This window comes from Frankliniella occidentalis, unplaced genomic scaffold, assembly GCF_000697945.3.
Source record: "Frankliniella occidentalis isolate FOCC.00 unplaced genomic scaffold, Focc_3.1 Scaffold290, whole genome shotgun sequence".
Classification (NCBI taxonomy): domain Eukaryota; kingdom Metazoa; phylum Arthropoda; class Insecta; order Thysanoptera; family Thripidae; genus Frankliniella; species Frankliniella occidentalis.
In genome coordinates this window covers 40,172-53,450 of record NW_026267416.1, presented here as the reverse complement: position 1 = coordinate 53,450, position 13,279 = coordinate 40,172, and the positions used below count along the sequence as shown (strand labels likewise).

The 13,279-nt window shown below is 43.0% G+C and overlaps 2 protein-coding genes across 2 annotated transcripts; one reads left to right on the top strand and one right to left on the bottom strand.

Annotated features, from left to right (window-relative positions):
• The first annotated feature begins 7,614 nt into the window (after positions 1-7,614).
• Positions 7,615-9,311, top strand: LOC127750928 (uncharacterized). The gene is made up of 4 exons (XM_052273638.1): positions 7,615-7,724; positions 8,073-8,087; positions 8,227-8,461; positions 8,568-9,311. The coding sequence occupies exons 1-4, from the start codon at positions 7,615-7,617 to the stop codon at positions 9,309-9,311; spliced, it is 1,104 nt and encodes a 367-aa protein (XP_052129598.1).
• Positions 9,312-10,784: 1,473 nt separating this feature from the next.
• LOC127750927 (sentrin-specific protease-like) lies at positions 10,785-12,425 on the bottom strand. The gene is made up of 5 exons (XM_052273637.1): positions 12,348-12,425; positions 12,102-12,230; positions 11,848-12,005; positions 11,021-11,114; positions 10,785-10,943 (listed from the first exon to the last, which is right to left on the bottom strand). The coding sequence occupies exons 1-5, from the start codon at positions 12,423-12,425 to the stop codon at positions 10,785-10,787; spliced, it is 618 nt and encodes a 205-aa protein (XP_052129597.1).
• Positions 12,426-13,279: the final 854 nt, after the last annotated feature.

The following is a 13,279-nucleotide window of genomic DNA, read 5'->3' as shown; positions in this document are numbered from 1 at the left end:
AAATTTTTCTCCTTCGCAGAAACACAGTCCCATGGCATGGCTGTCAAGACCGCTGAAAAATATGCAAATGCATTATTATGGAAGCTCGGAAAAAAAAGGAAACAAGACCAAGAGACAACCCTTACCACGCATGGCAGTGTAGTTACACTCTTGAATTTTTTTCAGCTTGGGGAGTAGCTTGCCATATTTTTCCCTTGTGCCAGAGGGCGACATAAATGGCAAATCGTCTCCAAAGAATTTGTCACACAATAACTCAACTCGCTGCCTCATTGTGTCCGCATCTGCACATGCAGCCAATTGGACCCCACTCACAGTAAGCCCATCACCAATGTAGTACTGGAAAGAAAACAGAAAATAAATTTACAGATGCAGCTGAATTCTGTTGAACCAAAAACTAAATTAAAAATCTGCCGTCTGGCAACTTACGAAGCCTTGTGGAACACTAATGTTTTTGAATGTCTTTTCCACCGGAACAATATTTGTTGAGAGGTTGGCCACCCAACAATCATTCTGATTGGATCGAATTTGGTCTGTTCGCAGGAAAGTGAAAAACGTTGTAAGGATGTGCACAAGACTATAGTGTTGAATGCGTACAGTTACAGACACTCAAATGGTTTTACCTGGGAGTGTAGATAATTTCTTATTTATCTCACTGATGTTCGAAGCTTGCTTGTCCAGTTGTTCCTTGTACATATCTCTCTCCTTTTTGGCTTCTTCATACACTGCTGTGCTCTCCTCAGCAGCACGTAAGGCCAAGTCCAATTGTTTCTTGAGGTTCAGTACCCCGGGAGCACACTCATCACAGGGTGTAAACTACAAAAGATTTAAAAATATTTTTTAAAAAGGTACTGTTTTTGAGCCATGACAAACAAAAATAGGCATGTAGTTAAAGAATCTCAAAAGTGCAACACAAATAAGCTGTTATTGCATTGATTTCTTCACATTTAGAATTTGAATTCCATGCACCAGGAAAAGACTTTTTACTACTTACATTTTTGTCCTCTGTGCTGTCCCACTTGGGGGAAAACTCATTATTATTGTAAACATCTTCAGCAGTTTTCAGCTGCTTGGGTGGTGTGCCGCCAGTCTCATCGTGGGAGGTCAGGGATGATCTTTTCAGGTCATTCTGTTTAAGTATTGCGGCATCCTGTTCTTTCCTCACATTAGATTTTGCTCCCTTGAGCTTAGATGCCTGCGGAAAAATTTAGGAGGATAAATTCGCATTACATTTGGCTGAAATAAAGAACTGAGCATATTTCATTTTGGAAATTCAGACACTGATGTATACCTTGTCAAGTTCAGCTGACTTCTTTTCGTCATTACTCATCTTTATCTTCTTGGATCTTTCTATGACTGTATAGTCTCCAAATGGAACATGTGCATCTCCAATGCTCCTCCTTTTGGGCATTGCAAACCTCTTGTGGCTACTCGCCTTCAGAGTTTGCAACTCATCAAAGGAACCTGGAATATTGAAAATTTCGAGTGGATTATTGTAGATGCAGAAGTAGAAGTTGTACAAAACTACAAAAATCTTGAGTTCATTCAAAGTTATCTGAGTGTAAACTTTTTAGAGTGATACGCAAAACACATGTACTTTTAGGTAGAGAAAATTAATGTTTCATAACCCTACTAACCTGCCATGAGGATGATAAAGTATTTGACCATGTCGTCACCATCATGCATGCCGTATTCCCTAGTTTTGTCGAAGTCCGTTACATTTTTTGGCTCAAATCGGAAGCACCGGTTAAATGGGGGCTTGTTTGGCAGCACGTATAGTTGATCGGCTGCGACATCTTTCTTTATGTCTTTGTCGTCGACTTGGCGTAGGTGAACACAAAATGACTTGGAATTCGACATGTTCAAGTCCTGGCGATCACACGGTTAAAAGTTTACTTTTTATTACCGGACAAGACGTGAACACACTTGTTCCTGGGTGGTACAGACCGTGAGAGACTGGTTCGTTGAGTTCAAACTGTCGCCGGCGCCGGCCTACTGATTGCTGCGTTTCCCGTTAACACGAAAAATCAGGATAAAACATGTGCAACTTGCAAACGGCTGGCTTTGAAATGTACAATGAACGGAAACTTAATATTGATACATGAAAGCTACAAATATTTAGGCACATCCAACGTGAATAAAAAAATGAAGGCAAAGCCGAGTCTTGAAGCTGATGTTAAGGTTGGTGAAGCTGTGAGCCCCGTCCATCACTTGCTGCTAGAAGGCGCTGCAGCCCTGCGCGGCGCGGCGCGCGTTGCTTTGTTTTTGTTGTTGTCGTTGTCGTTGAGATGAGTTAGTGGATAAATAAACCAGTGTTATAGTTGAACGATTTCGAGTTTCACCATGGTTAAGAAGGACGGCGTGAGCCAAGCGACATTTTATCGACACCGTAAAAAGGATAGACAAAAGCACATTTTTAAGCATTACTGCACCTGCAATTGCATCCTCCACAAGGTTAGATCGCAACACCAATTGTGTTTGTTTGTTTAAATTTTCTGTCTTCTATTCTCTTGTAACGTCAGAATTCTTTTCTAGAAATTTCAAAGAGGAGACAATAGTCAAGAGGCATGTCCCACAAAGTTAAAGAAGGTATGACCATTTTTAATTAAAAGAGGTACGGGTGCCCACAATGTCTTCTACTTGGCTTGCATTCTAAACAGAATTCTCTGAGACATGATGCAATTATTGATAGGGTTCAAGCTATTCTGAAAGGGAAAGTGTAATACTTTGTAAATTATCAATTAGAGCCCAACTGACAATCGTATAACACAACTTTGATTGGCTGTAGTTGCCAAGTTATGGTTTTGATTCTGAGTAACTTGAGTCCTAACAATAATTCCACCTTGTTCTTTAGAGATCTATCCAGAAAGCCACCTAAGTACAACACATTGTAAGGGCACCTTCTTTTCTTCTCATTTCAATACTTTTTTATAGGAACCGTCTCCTTCCCCATCACTGGAAGGACGCAATGATATATTTATTTCGAATGAAAAGATCATCAACTTCGATGAGGTGATTGCTCTTAAAACCTATCTACCAATGATCAGTTAAACATATTCTGTTGTTTTCTTTTGAGTGAACAAGATTGTGTGAATTACTTTCTGAAGTATACAACTGAATGAAGGATTAACTTGGTGTATTGTTTTATGCTTGCAGGACATGAACAGTGATTCCCATGATTCATTATTTGATAGTGAATGGCAGGCTGCTTTGCTTGATGAGGATCAGGATGGAAATGGAGCAGGTGAAGCAGAAGATCCATTAGATGAGAATGACGAACAACATGAACGTTCCTTTGAAGCTAGTGAGGAAGACCCTGATGATGATGAAGATCCGGACGACCCTGATGATGATGAAGATCCAGACGACCCTGATGATAATGAAGATCCAGAAGACCCTGATTTTGATGACGAAGATAATCAGGCTGATGACGGCAATAACAATGACAGAGCTAACTTTGGTTTAAATCACCAACACCTGAACATCCAGTGTCGTATGTTGCAAAATATCACAGTCCGTGAAGTGCTGATAATGGTTCTTACCCTTGCTGTGCGACATTCTTTAACCTACGCTAGTCTAGTAGTTATGTTAATTGTGCTCAATACAATTTTAGGGAGAAAGTACTTTCCAGTATCTAAAGATACTATGTTTAAGTTGTTAGGTAAAGACAGAGCAGGAATTCAAAAGTATTTTTACTGTAAATACTGTCAGAGAGAGATTATAAATTTGGAACTGCTTCCAGACCGTTTTCAGTGTCCATGTGAACACTGGAATGTTAAGAAGAAACTTCCTTTTTTTGTATCTATGAGTCTTAAAAAACAATTAAGGTATTTGTTGGAAACACCTGGCTTTCATGAAAACCTTAATTATCGGGAAGAGAGAGTGAAGAGGAATCCGGATAACATAGAAGATATCTTAGATGGACAGCGATATTTACGTTTGAGTGCACCAGGCAATGTCTTATCAAACAGGAATAATTTCTCATATGGTATCAATAATGATGGATTTCGAATCACAAAGACATCCAATGCAGAGGCCCAGCCTGTGTACTTGAGGTTAAATGAACTTGCCCCTCTGGTTAGACAGAAATAAATTTTGCTTGCTGGCATTTGGATAGATGATCAGAATTTAGAAATTTCTTGCTTTACGGATTGCGTTGCTTGGAGGGGGCCGTAGGTGAGAATATGATTGTCAATTTAAAGCGCCTAGCCAATGCAGTCTTTCTGCTGTCAAAACAGAGTATCTCAGAAGATGATCTAGTTCAAGCAGAAGAAGACCTCATGGTGTTCCTTTTTGAATTTGAAGACATGTTTCAAGTAGAGGAAATGAAATTCAATGTTCATGTCTTAATGCATCTTGTGGAAGTTGTTAGGAGTCTTGGAAATTTATACACCCATTCCACATTCTTTTTTGAATCATGGAACCACCGTCTCAAGAAGTATGTTACATCGTCATGGGGAACATGTGACCAAGTTGTGTTTCGGCTGCTGTTGAGTACATTTGTGTCAGCTGCTCGTTTTGATTTGAGGATCTCTGAACGTGTGAAGCTAACAATGGAGTCAATTTTACTTGGGACTCGGCTTGATAATGCACTGAAAGTTGGTAGTGTTTATCTCCTTGGAAAAGTTGAACGCAGAGAAATCAGTCAAGAAGAGCAACAACTGTTACAAGAGCAAGGTGTACCTATTGATGACCGCTACATCCTGGTTTATAAGAGAGCGTACTATAGTAATGTGGAGTGTAGATCCGTGCAGTACACCCGTGAGGGGAGGACAAACAGCTCCAACATTCACTTGGTGGATGGCGCTTTTGCACAAATTCAATCAGTTTTAGTTTTGTCTAGTGGTGGGGAGAGAGTAGCTGGGATGGTCTGTTTAACATATGACAACCTCCAACCCTCACCCTTCTTGTCTTATATGTTAGAAGTCTTCCCTAACAATGGTCATAATTTGACCTGGGTGCCTTTTGACAGGCTTAGTTCTTTAGCTGTAAAATATTGTGTGCCTTTCGGGACCTTTATTGCTCCAGTCCCTAATAATACAGATATTGATTAACTGCATTCAAGACATTAAAGTGATCATATGCCATGATTGATGGTCTCTCTACTTTGTGATTTTAAATTACTTACTGTGATAGGTATTTAAAAGTTCTTTAAATCCTAGAGTTACTTTTTAAATGTTAAAACTCAAATATTGTATTGATCATATGCCATGAATCAACCTGAATGTGAATTTATTATCTTCAATGTGGTCTACTTTGTGATTTTAAACTATACTTACTGTGATGTATTTAAAAGTTCATTCAATCCTAGAGCTACTTTAAAAAAATTAAAACTCAAATATTGTAGTGGTGAGCCCTTTCTTCAAAACTGTAGGACCTCTAATAAAAAACAAACTTATTCTGAAGTGTGCCAGCAGTTATCACACCCCCCCCCCCTCCCCGTCACCAAGTTACCAAAATGAGAAAAAGAAAAACTTGACGAGGGGCTTCAAGTAAGCTGTGGGACGATAGGAAGCCATGGGACGCCTTCGGGACGTTCGGGATAGCGTCCGACAGCCATGGGACGCCTCAGGGACGTCCGGCAGAGCGTCCGACGGCCGTGGGACGGGCGAGTAGACGCACGGGCGCCTCTGGGACGCTTCGGGGACGTCCGGGAGAGCGTCCGACAGCCACGGGGCGGGCAGGCGGATGGTGGGACGCCTCAGGGACGTCCGGTAGAGCGTCCGACGGCCATGGGACGGGCGGATGGTTGCAGGGGACGCCTCTGGGACGCTTCAGGGACGTCCGGGAGAGCGTCCGACAGCCATGGGACGCCTCAGGAACGTCCGATAGAGCGTCCGACAGCCATGGGACGCCTCAGGGACGTCCGGTAGAGCGTCCGACAGCCATGGGACGCCTCGAGGACGTCCGGTAGAGCGTTCGACAGCCATGGGACGCCTCCGGAACGTCTGGGAGAGCGTCCGACAGCCGTGGGACGCCTCAGGGACGTCCGGTAGAGCGTCCGACAGCCATGGGACGCCCCAGGGACGTCCGGTAGAGCGTCCGACAGCCATGGGACGCCTCGAGGACGACCGGGAGAGCGTCCGACAGCCATGGGACGCCTCAGGAACGTCCGATAGAGCGCCCGACAGCCATGGGACGCCTCAGGGACGTCCGGTAGAGCGTCCGACAGCTATGGGACGCCTCGAGGACGTCCGGTAGAGCGTTCGACAGCCATGGGACGCCTCCGGAACGTCTGGGAGAGCGTCCGACAGCCATGGGACGATGGGACGCCCCAGGGACGTCCGTGAGAGCGTCCGACAGCCACGGGACGGGCAGGCGGATGGTGGGACGCCTCAGGGACGTCCGGGAGAGCGTCCGATTGCAACGGGACGGATGGTCAGAGTGAAGGACGCCTCGGGGACGCTTCAGGGACGTCTAGGAAAGTGTTGCAAGACCCGGGACGGTCGGCGGGACAGTCGGAGGTCGGACGCCTCGGGGACGTCCAGGCAAACGTCCTTGAAAAGCAGGACGGTCATCCGGACGGCTGGACGCCACCGGGACATTTAGGCAGGTGTCCGGAAGCCTAGGACGGTTGCTAGATCCGGACGGACTCCGGACTCTGAGACGGTTTTAGGACGGTGTGGTGTCCGAGTTCCGTACAGCGCGGACGAATTTGGGACGGCAGAAGCGTCCGAGCATTGCGCGAGGGACATCATTACTGTGACTTCTCAGTTTGGACGTCTCAACAAACAAAATTTTAAAGTTAGCTCCACAAACCAGTAAAAATGAAACATTTTGATAGCACTGTCTTTATTAAATACGTTAGTAAAGCTTTTTATAAACATTTACAATTGTCAATTTCTTTTAAGAACCTCGGATGGTTTTTACATTCGTCAGTTGTCGTATTATATTTAGATTGCTTGCCGTTCAAAAGTTAACCATAGCATAAAGATCGGGAAAATATATTAATGGACGATGAGCAAAATTTCAGTTTCCGCCAAGGAATTGATTATGAAAGTAGATGATACAAGTTTGAGACCAGTGTCGCGTTCTTATTTGACCCGTATTTAGAAATGTTCTATAGGGTCCAAAGTGAAATTCTGTAAAATTTATTACAGTCAAATGCCTGTAAATTACCGTCTAGCTGGAGTCTGGAGCATTCTCTCATATCTTCCTCCATATTTCAGGTCCTGAAAAGTCAACACACCATGAAGGTTTCCAACTTTGTGGTAACGGCTTTGGTGTTGGGATTTGCTGCCTTGAAAGGACGGAAGCACAGCACTCGACGCAAAGCTATTGCACCAAGTAAGTTGTTAAATTCACAGAGCAATATTGGGAAATATGACATGTCATACCTCAGGTTTGGCTTGAGTTAGTTAACTGTTTTTTGGTTTTGTTTTTAATGTTATGCAGGACCTTTGAGGCGTCATGCTACAACTTACAGAAAAGCTCTGACATGCCTATCCTGTGTGTTGCTGCACAATAAGCAGACTGGTAAAGTCTCAAAACCAAACGTGGTCCGAAAATATTGGGTATGCCCTATGTTGGAGGACCATGACCTGTTTGGGGCATGGTTCAGCTTGATCCCGACCCTCAGAGCCACCGACGAAGACAAGTTTTTTTAACTTTCTGAGGATGACACCAGCAGCCTTCGACCGTCTGTTCGCTCTGGTATCTCCTCATCTTCAAAAGTTTTCCAAAAGGGAATGTATTGGTCCAGGGGAAAGACTGGCTATTACTTTGAGGTTTGTACACACCCTTTCCAATTGTGTGTCTCCACAATGAACGTCTCACGAGCTCACGATCCAACGCGATCAACAGCGCCACTTCCCGCCAAGCAGCTGTGGTGAGAAGTCCTTGGGCTCCCCGAGCTCTTCAGCCGCCAGCAAAGGCGCCTGCGGAAGTGGCGTAGGCAACGCCGCGGGGCTCCCACGTCCAACGGGACGGTCCGCTCGTCAGGCGCCCCACGCAGAGCATAGGCTGCATAGGCGCAGCCCCGCAGAGGTCGGGGATCCCAAGGGGCTTCTGGGGCCGAAAACAACCTATAGTCGGTTTCCGGGTATTAATCTGCCTGTGGCTTTGTCTGGTTGTAGCAACAACTCAGCTGGGTAATGTTTGAAGCCCCGCGTTTCCTCGCGTGTCAACTCGGGGGACGCACATTGTGGGTGGGGCACCTTATATCTGACATAAGATGTAAATCCCATATGAAAATTTTAATTACACCTGTTGTCTTCTTTGAATTCCTAGATATCTTGCTTCTGGGGATTCACACGTCTCTTTGATGTACTTGTTTCGGGTGTCGACCCAGTGCATTGGGAAAATTGTGTTCGAAACAACAACTATCATCTGGCGAGAGCTGAAGAAGACAGTTTTCCCAGCTTTGACCACTGATCTCTGGCTCAAAGTTGCCTCCGAATTCGAGACAATGTGGAACATTCCACATTGCATGGGTGCCATTGACGGAAAACATGTTGCAGTACAGGTGGGCTTTCCCTTCCATTTTGCAAGGCAGCTTGTTGTTGTTGCTGCTATTATTAATGATTATTTTTATCATTATGATTATTATTGAGAGTGTAAATTACTTGCAGGCTTTCCCTCATTGTGGTTCCCGTTTTTACTGCTACAAGGGCTTCCACAGTTTGATATTGATGGCAGTAGCAGATGCTAAACTACGGTTCGTCGACATTGACTTCGGAGGAAGCGGACGTCGACGTCGAGGCGACGCCAACGTCTTCAACCATGGCGCTTTAGGAAAGAAGCTGAAAGCGAACAAGATATCTGCCCCACCTCCAGGTCCTGCAAATGGTGTGACAGGAGACCTGCCGTATGTGTTTATAGGCGATGCCGCCTTCCAAGGAATAGAAGGCATCTTAACACCATTTCCTGGAAGATTCCTGCCAAAAGAAGAAAATTTATTCAACTATCGGCTGAGCAGGGCTCGCCGAGTAGTTGAAAACGCTTTTGGTGTGTTGTGTGCTAGGTATAGGATCTTACGTACCTCGATCATAGCATCACAAACCCTGGCCAAGTCTATTGTAACATGTTGCCTTTCACTTCACAATTTTCATCTCATGGACGAGGACTCAATTCCACCAAGAAGCTGGAAGTACAAGCCATGCGGGTATGATGACTATGTGAGAGATGACGGTACGTATGTGTTTGGTCGCTGGCGCCAAGAATGCCGCAAAATGGAATTCACCATATTCCGAAATCTGAAAAGGCAGGCTTCAAGAAAATGTACCAGCTCCCACTTTTCTTCCAACGAGGTAATGGAGAAGTTCCTAGAGTACTTTGTACGAAACCCTGTTCCATGGCAATGGCGCAAAATGTAATTACTGTTCTAGCATTGAAAAACCTCATGTTGTTTTTTTTTAAAAGTATTAAGGGAGAGTGGGGCACCAGCTGTCAGGGGCACATACTGTCAATGAGCTGGCAATAGCAGCCCCTTCACTTTTTAAGTCTTCTAATTGGTGAAATCGCAACCGCAACCTCTTTACATCTTTATTTGATTGCAAAATGGGAGTGGCGAAATTTTCAGTGGTGTAGCAGCAGCGTACATCTAAAGATTTATTGACAGTAGTTCCCCCAAATTGGGGCAGGTAGTGTCACTCTTTTTATGATCCGCTGTAGCAGAAAATGTTGGAGAGTAATTTTTATTTTTGGGGGTCAAATGCTTCCATTGGCACATCCTTTCCGAGATACCATAAGGACCGTTTCGAGAAACCACTTCCCCCATGAGTTATATAGCGATAGAGACATGGTGACACCTAGTGCCCCACCCCCGGGGCACATACTGTCAATTACCGAGGTTCCTTCTCGAGATGATTTGAGAGAAGACACGAATATTTTTGCGCGGGTCTCAATGATTTCGTGTGACTGAAGGTCGAATAGAGGCTCACCAACCCCAAAACCCGTAATGCTGCCTAAAATAGGACTGTGAGAGAAGACTTTCCAAAAAGTGACACTATGTGCCCCACTCTCCCTTAAGCTATCTCAAAATGTTCAATATGCCAAACTCCTATGTATGTAATGTCTTGTTTTACAAAATAAATTAGTTAGTGTTTCATTTAATAAATTATTGTAAGTATGAGGACTACTTTTTGAATATTCGTACCTTGTTATATTTTTAAATGTATTAAGTTATCTCACATTTCTATTTTGCCAAACTCCTACATTTAATGTCTACTTGTACACAAATGGTTGAACTTATGTTTCATTTAAGAAACTGCTGCAAGTTTATCAAGGACTAAAATTTGATTAGATTACTGCTTTAATTCACAGGCTTGATTTACTACTATGCAGTTTGTACTGCACAAACTCCATTAACATTCTATGTTCTAGTTTTCTATGTCCTAGTTTCTACTATTCGGTTAACAAGATTAACCTTTCTGTACGCGCATTCTTGGTATGATAGTCTTATAGCACCAAAGCCAATAGAAAACTTAATAAGAATCAGTTTGTTGGTGTAAATTTATTACCCGTCAAATATCAAATATGCATAGCATGACACAAGAAAACATAAATATATCAGTAGACAGTTGTCAAAAGAAATAATTATAAATAAAATCCAACAGGTAATTGAGACCAGACAGACATACCACATATATGCATCGCATATATGCATAAACTAAGAAACTATCAACATAAATCCCCATATTACACAAGAAAGAGAAAGAAGAATTCAGCTAATCCATCAGTAGACAGTTGCCAAGGGAAATATTTTACAATCCAATAAGTAATTGAGACCAAAAAGACATATATTGCCTTCATAAAACTAGGAAACAGATATAAATCCCCAAATTCACCTAATCCATAAGAAGACAGTTAAGAATTTGTGTTCGAATACGGCGCCTGATTCTAGGAATGTCTTCTTGGGTGAACTCCAAGGACTGTTCAAGGCACAGTCGCCGTGCCACCTCCAAAACAAACACTCCACACTCATACCAATTTTTCTGCATAGGACCCTGTAAACACAAAGGACATTAATGGACTGCAACCTCAGTATGAGACTTTTCAGCCTGTCTGTGCTCTGCACGCTTACATCAATGAAGTCACCCATAACATTCCACTGCTCGAAGTCTAGCTCCACCCCCTTCCGCTCTTGATGCTCTTCTTTCAGGTACTTTTTCAGGGCCCTGGAAAAAAAATTAAGGGGCAGAGAGGCAATTAAGGGGCAAATAAGTGGCAGCTCTGCCCCTTAGCTGCCACTTAGTTAAGTGGCAGTTTAGTGGATTGTGTCGCTTTAAAGTACATTGAAGTGGTAAGCAAGTGGTAAGCAAGTGGTTACGAAGTGGCATTCAGGATCTGAAGTGGCTGGCAAAGCTGTTGAAATTGTACACTATGCAGAGACTGCGGTTGTGTAAGTTCCACAAGTCCCCAGCAGGGGCTCGTAAACCTTACTTTACAAAAATGACAAGTGTGTACACTCTTCGCCTCCGAAGCAGGCAATTGCCTCGGCATAGCGTCCAGACTATGGCTCTGTTAGCATGGTGATTCATCAGTGAGAGCTAACTTTCTACTCAAGTGTCACTTTAATGCCACTTAAAATGAGCTTTAAATGTACACTTCTTCACCCCTTGGTGGGCACTTAGGTGCCACTCTAGTGCCACTTAATATTCACCGCTTCATTACTCCTTGGGAACCACTCTAAAGTATCCTCAGTGCCACTTCAAAAATGGAACCTTCATTGCCATTTGTAAGACACTTAAATGCCACCTGGGCTCTTTGACACTTTGGTGCCACTTACTTGCCCCTTAAATGCCACTTTGCCTCTTAATTTTTTCTCCAGGGGGCCTAGCGGTTGTAAACAAAATAATCAGTACATATGCTAAATCAGGTGATCAATCTATCAGTCCAGAGTCTCATCACTCAGATGTTGTACTTACTTCAAAACAATCAACATATAAATCTCGGCTTAAGCTGTTGTAGAACATCAATTGTTTCAAATCATTGTTAATAACAGCCATTGTCCAATGAGTCGATTTATATATTGGTATCAGCACAAGTGGGAAGTAGAAGATATCAACCTATACAACAAAGCAATTAACAATGTCAGTTATTTGAGACATATTGAATACATTTTGTAGAAAAAGATGATAACGTGTGTATATATGTAACATTACATTCTTTGTCCACCCCTTAATATCTTCATACTGATATATTTCAGAAAGGAGTTGAACCATGAAGAAGGTATTAAAAATGTAAACGTTCTTTGATGGTTCAGCCAAAAGTTGAACGTAAAAGTTCATTATCTGAAAGTAAAAATGCAACAATATGCGCTAGATCAATATTAGAAAACATCTCAGCTATAAGAGGCCCACAACCCATAGTCAGTACTGAAGTTATCCGACACAAGAATGAAATTTTACCTGGTCATTTAGCATTTGAGAAGGGAGCAAAGTGTCTAGATCATGCTTGCTTATCTTAAGTCCAAATTCATTCACCATTATTTATTATTTCTAACTTATCATTATTTTTATCTTTGTTGTCAGGCCTCCTAAAAAAGAAATACCCATGCAGTTAGATGGTGAAAAAATTCCCAAAGATTTAAGGCTAACTTTTCACTAGGAAAGTTTTCAAAAATTAAAATTTTAAGACCATATTGTACTCTTAAATTAACTCAAGCAAATTTGAACTTGCTCTGCTCTCTTCAGCTTCAACAACAATCTCATTAAGGTTGAGCATCAACCTTCTGCTTAATTTGGCAGGTAGAGCACTAATTCTCAATGCCATTGCATTCATGAAAAGGGAGATAGTGTCTGGTTCATCTTTTCTGTTCTGAATCTGTCGTAGAATTTGATGGGCTACTTCAGACACACCATTGTTGTCAGTCTTGCTTTCTGCTTTTGGATGAACCCTTTGTGCTTTGGCTGCAAGAGCTTCCTTCTCTTGTTTAAGCAGATGGTTCCTAAGTGCTTCTCTTTTTGCTTCTTTTTCTTTTGCAATTTCTATCTTCTTTAATACTTTCTTGGGCAAATTCCTTTTTGGCGCCTGTCAATGAAAGAAGAGATAATATCGCTCGCCCCTAACGCAAAGCACGCACGAAGCTCAGCCGCTGGCGAAAGCACGCACGACGGAGCGCCGCTGGCGAAACCACGCAAAGCGCAGCGCCGCTGGCGAAACCACGCACAGCGCTCAGCCACTGGCGAAACCACGCACAGCGCTCAGCCACTGGCGAAACCACGCAAGTGCATTTTTCGAAAAAATCGAGATATCTATATATTCTGAAAGAGCATGATTTCCTCTTTCCAACGGTATATGTCTCCAAAAATCACCAAAAAATGCACTTGCGTGGTTTCGC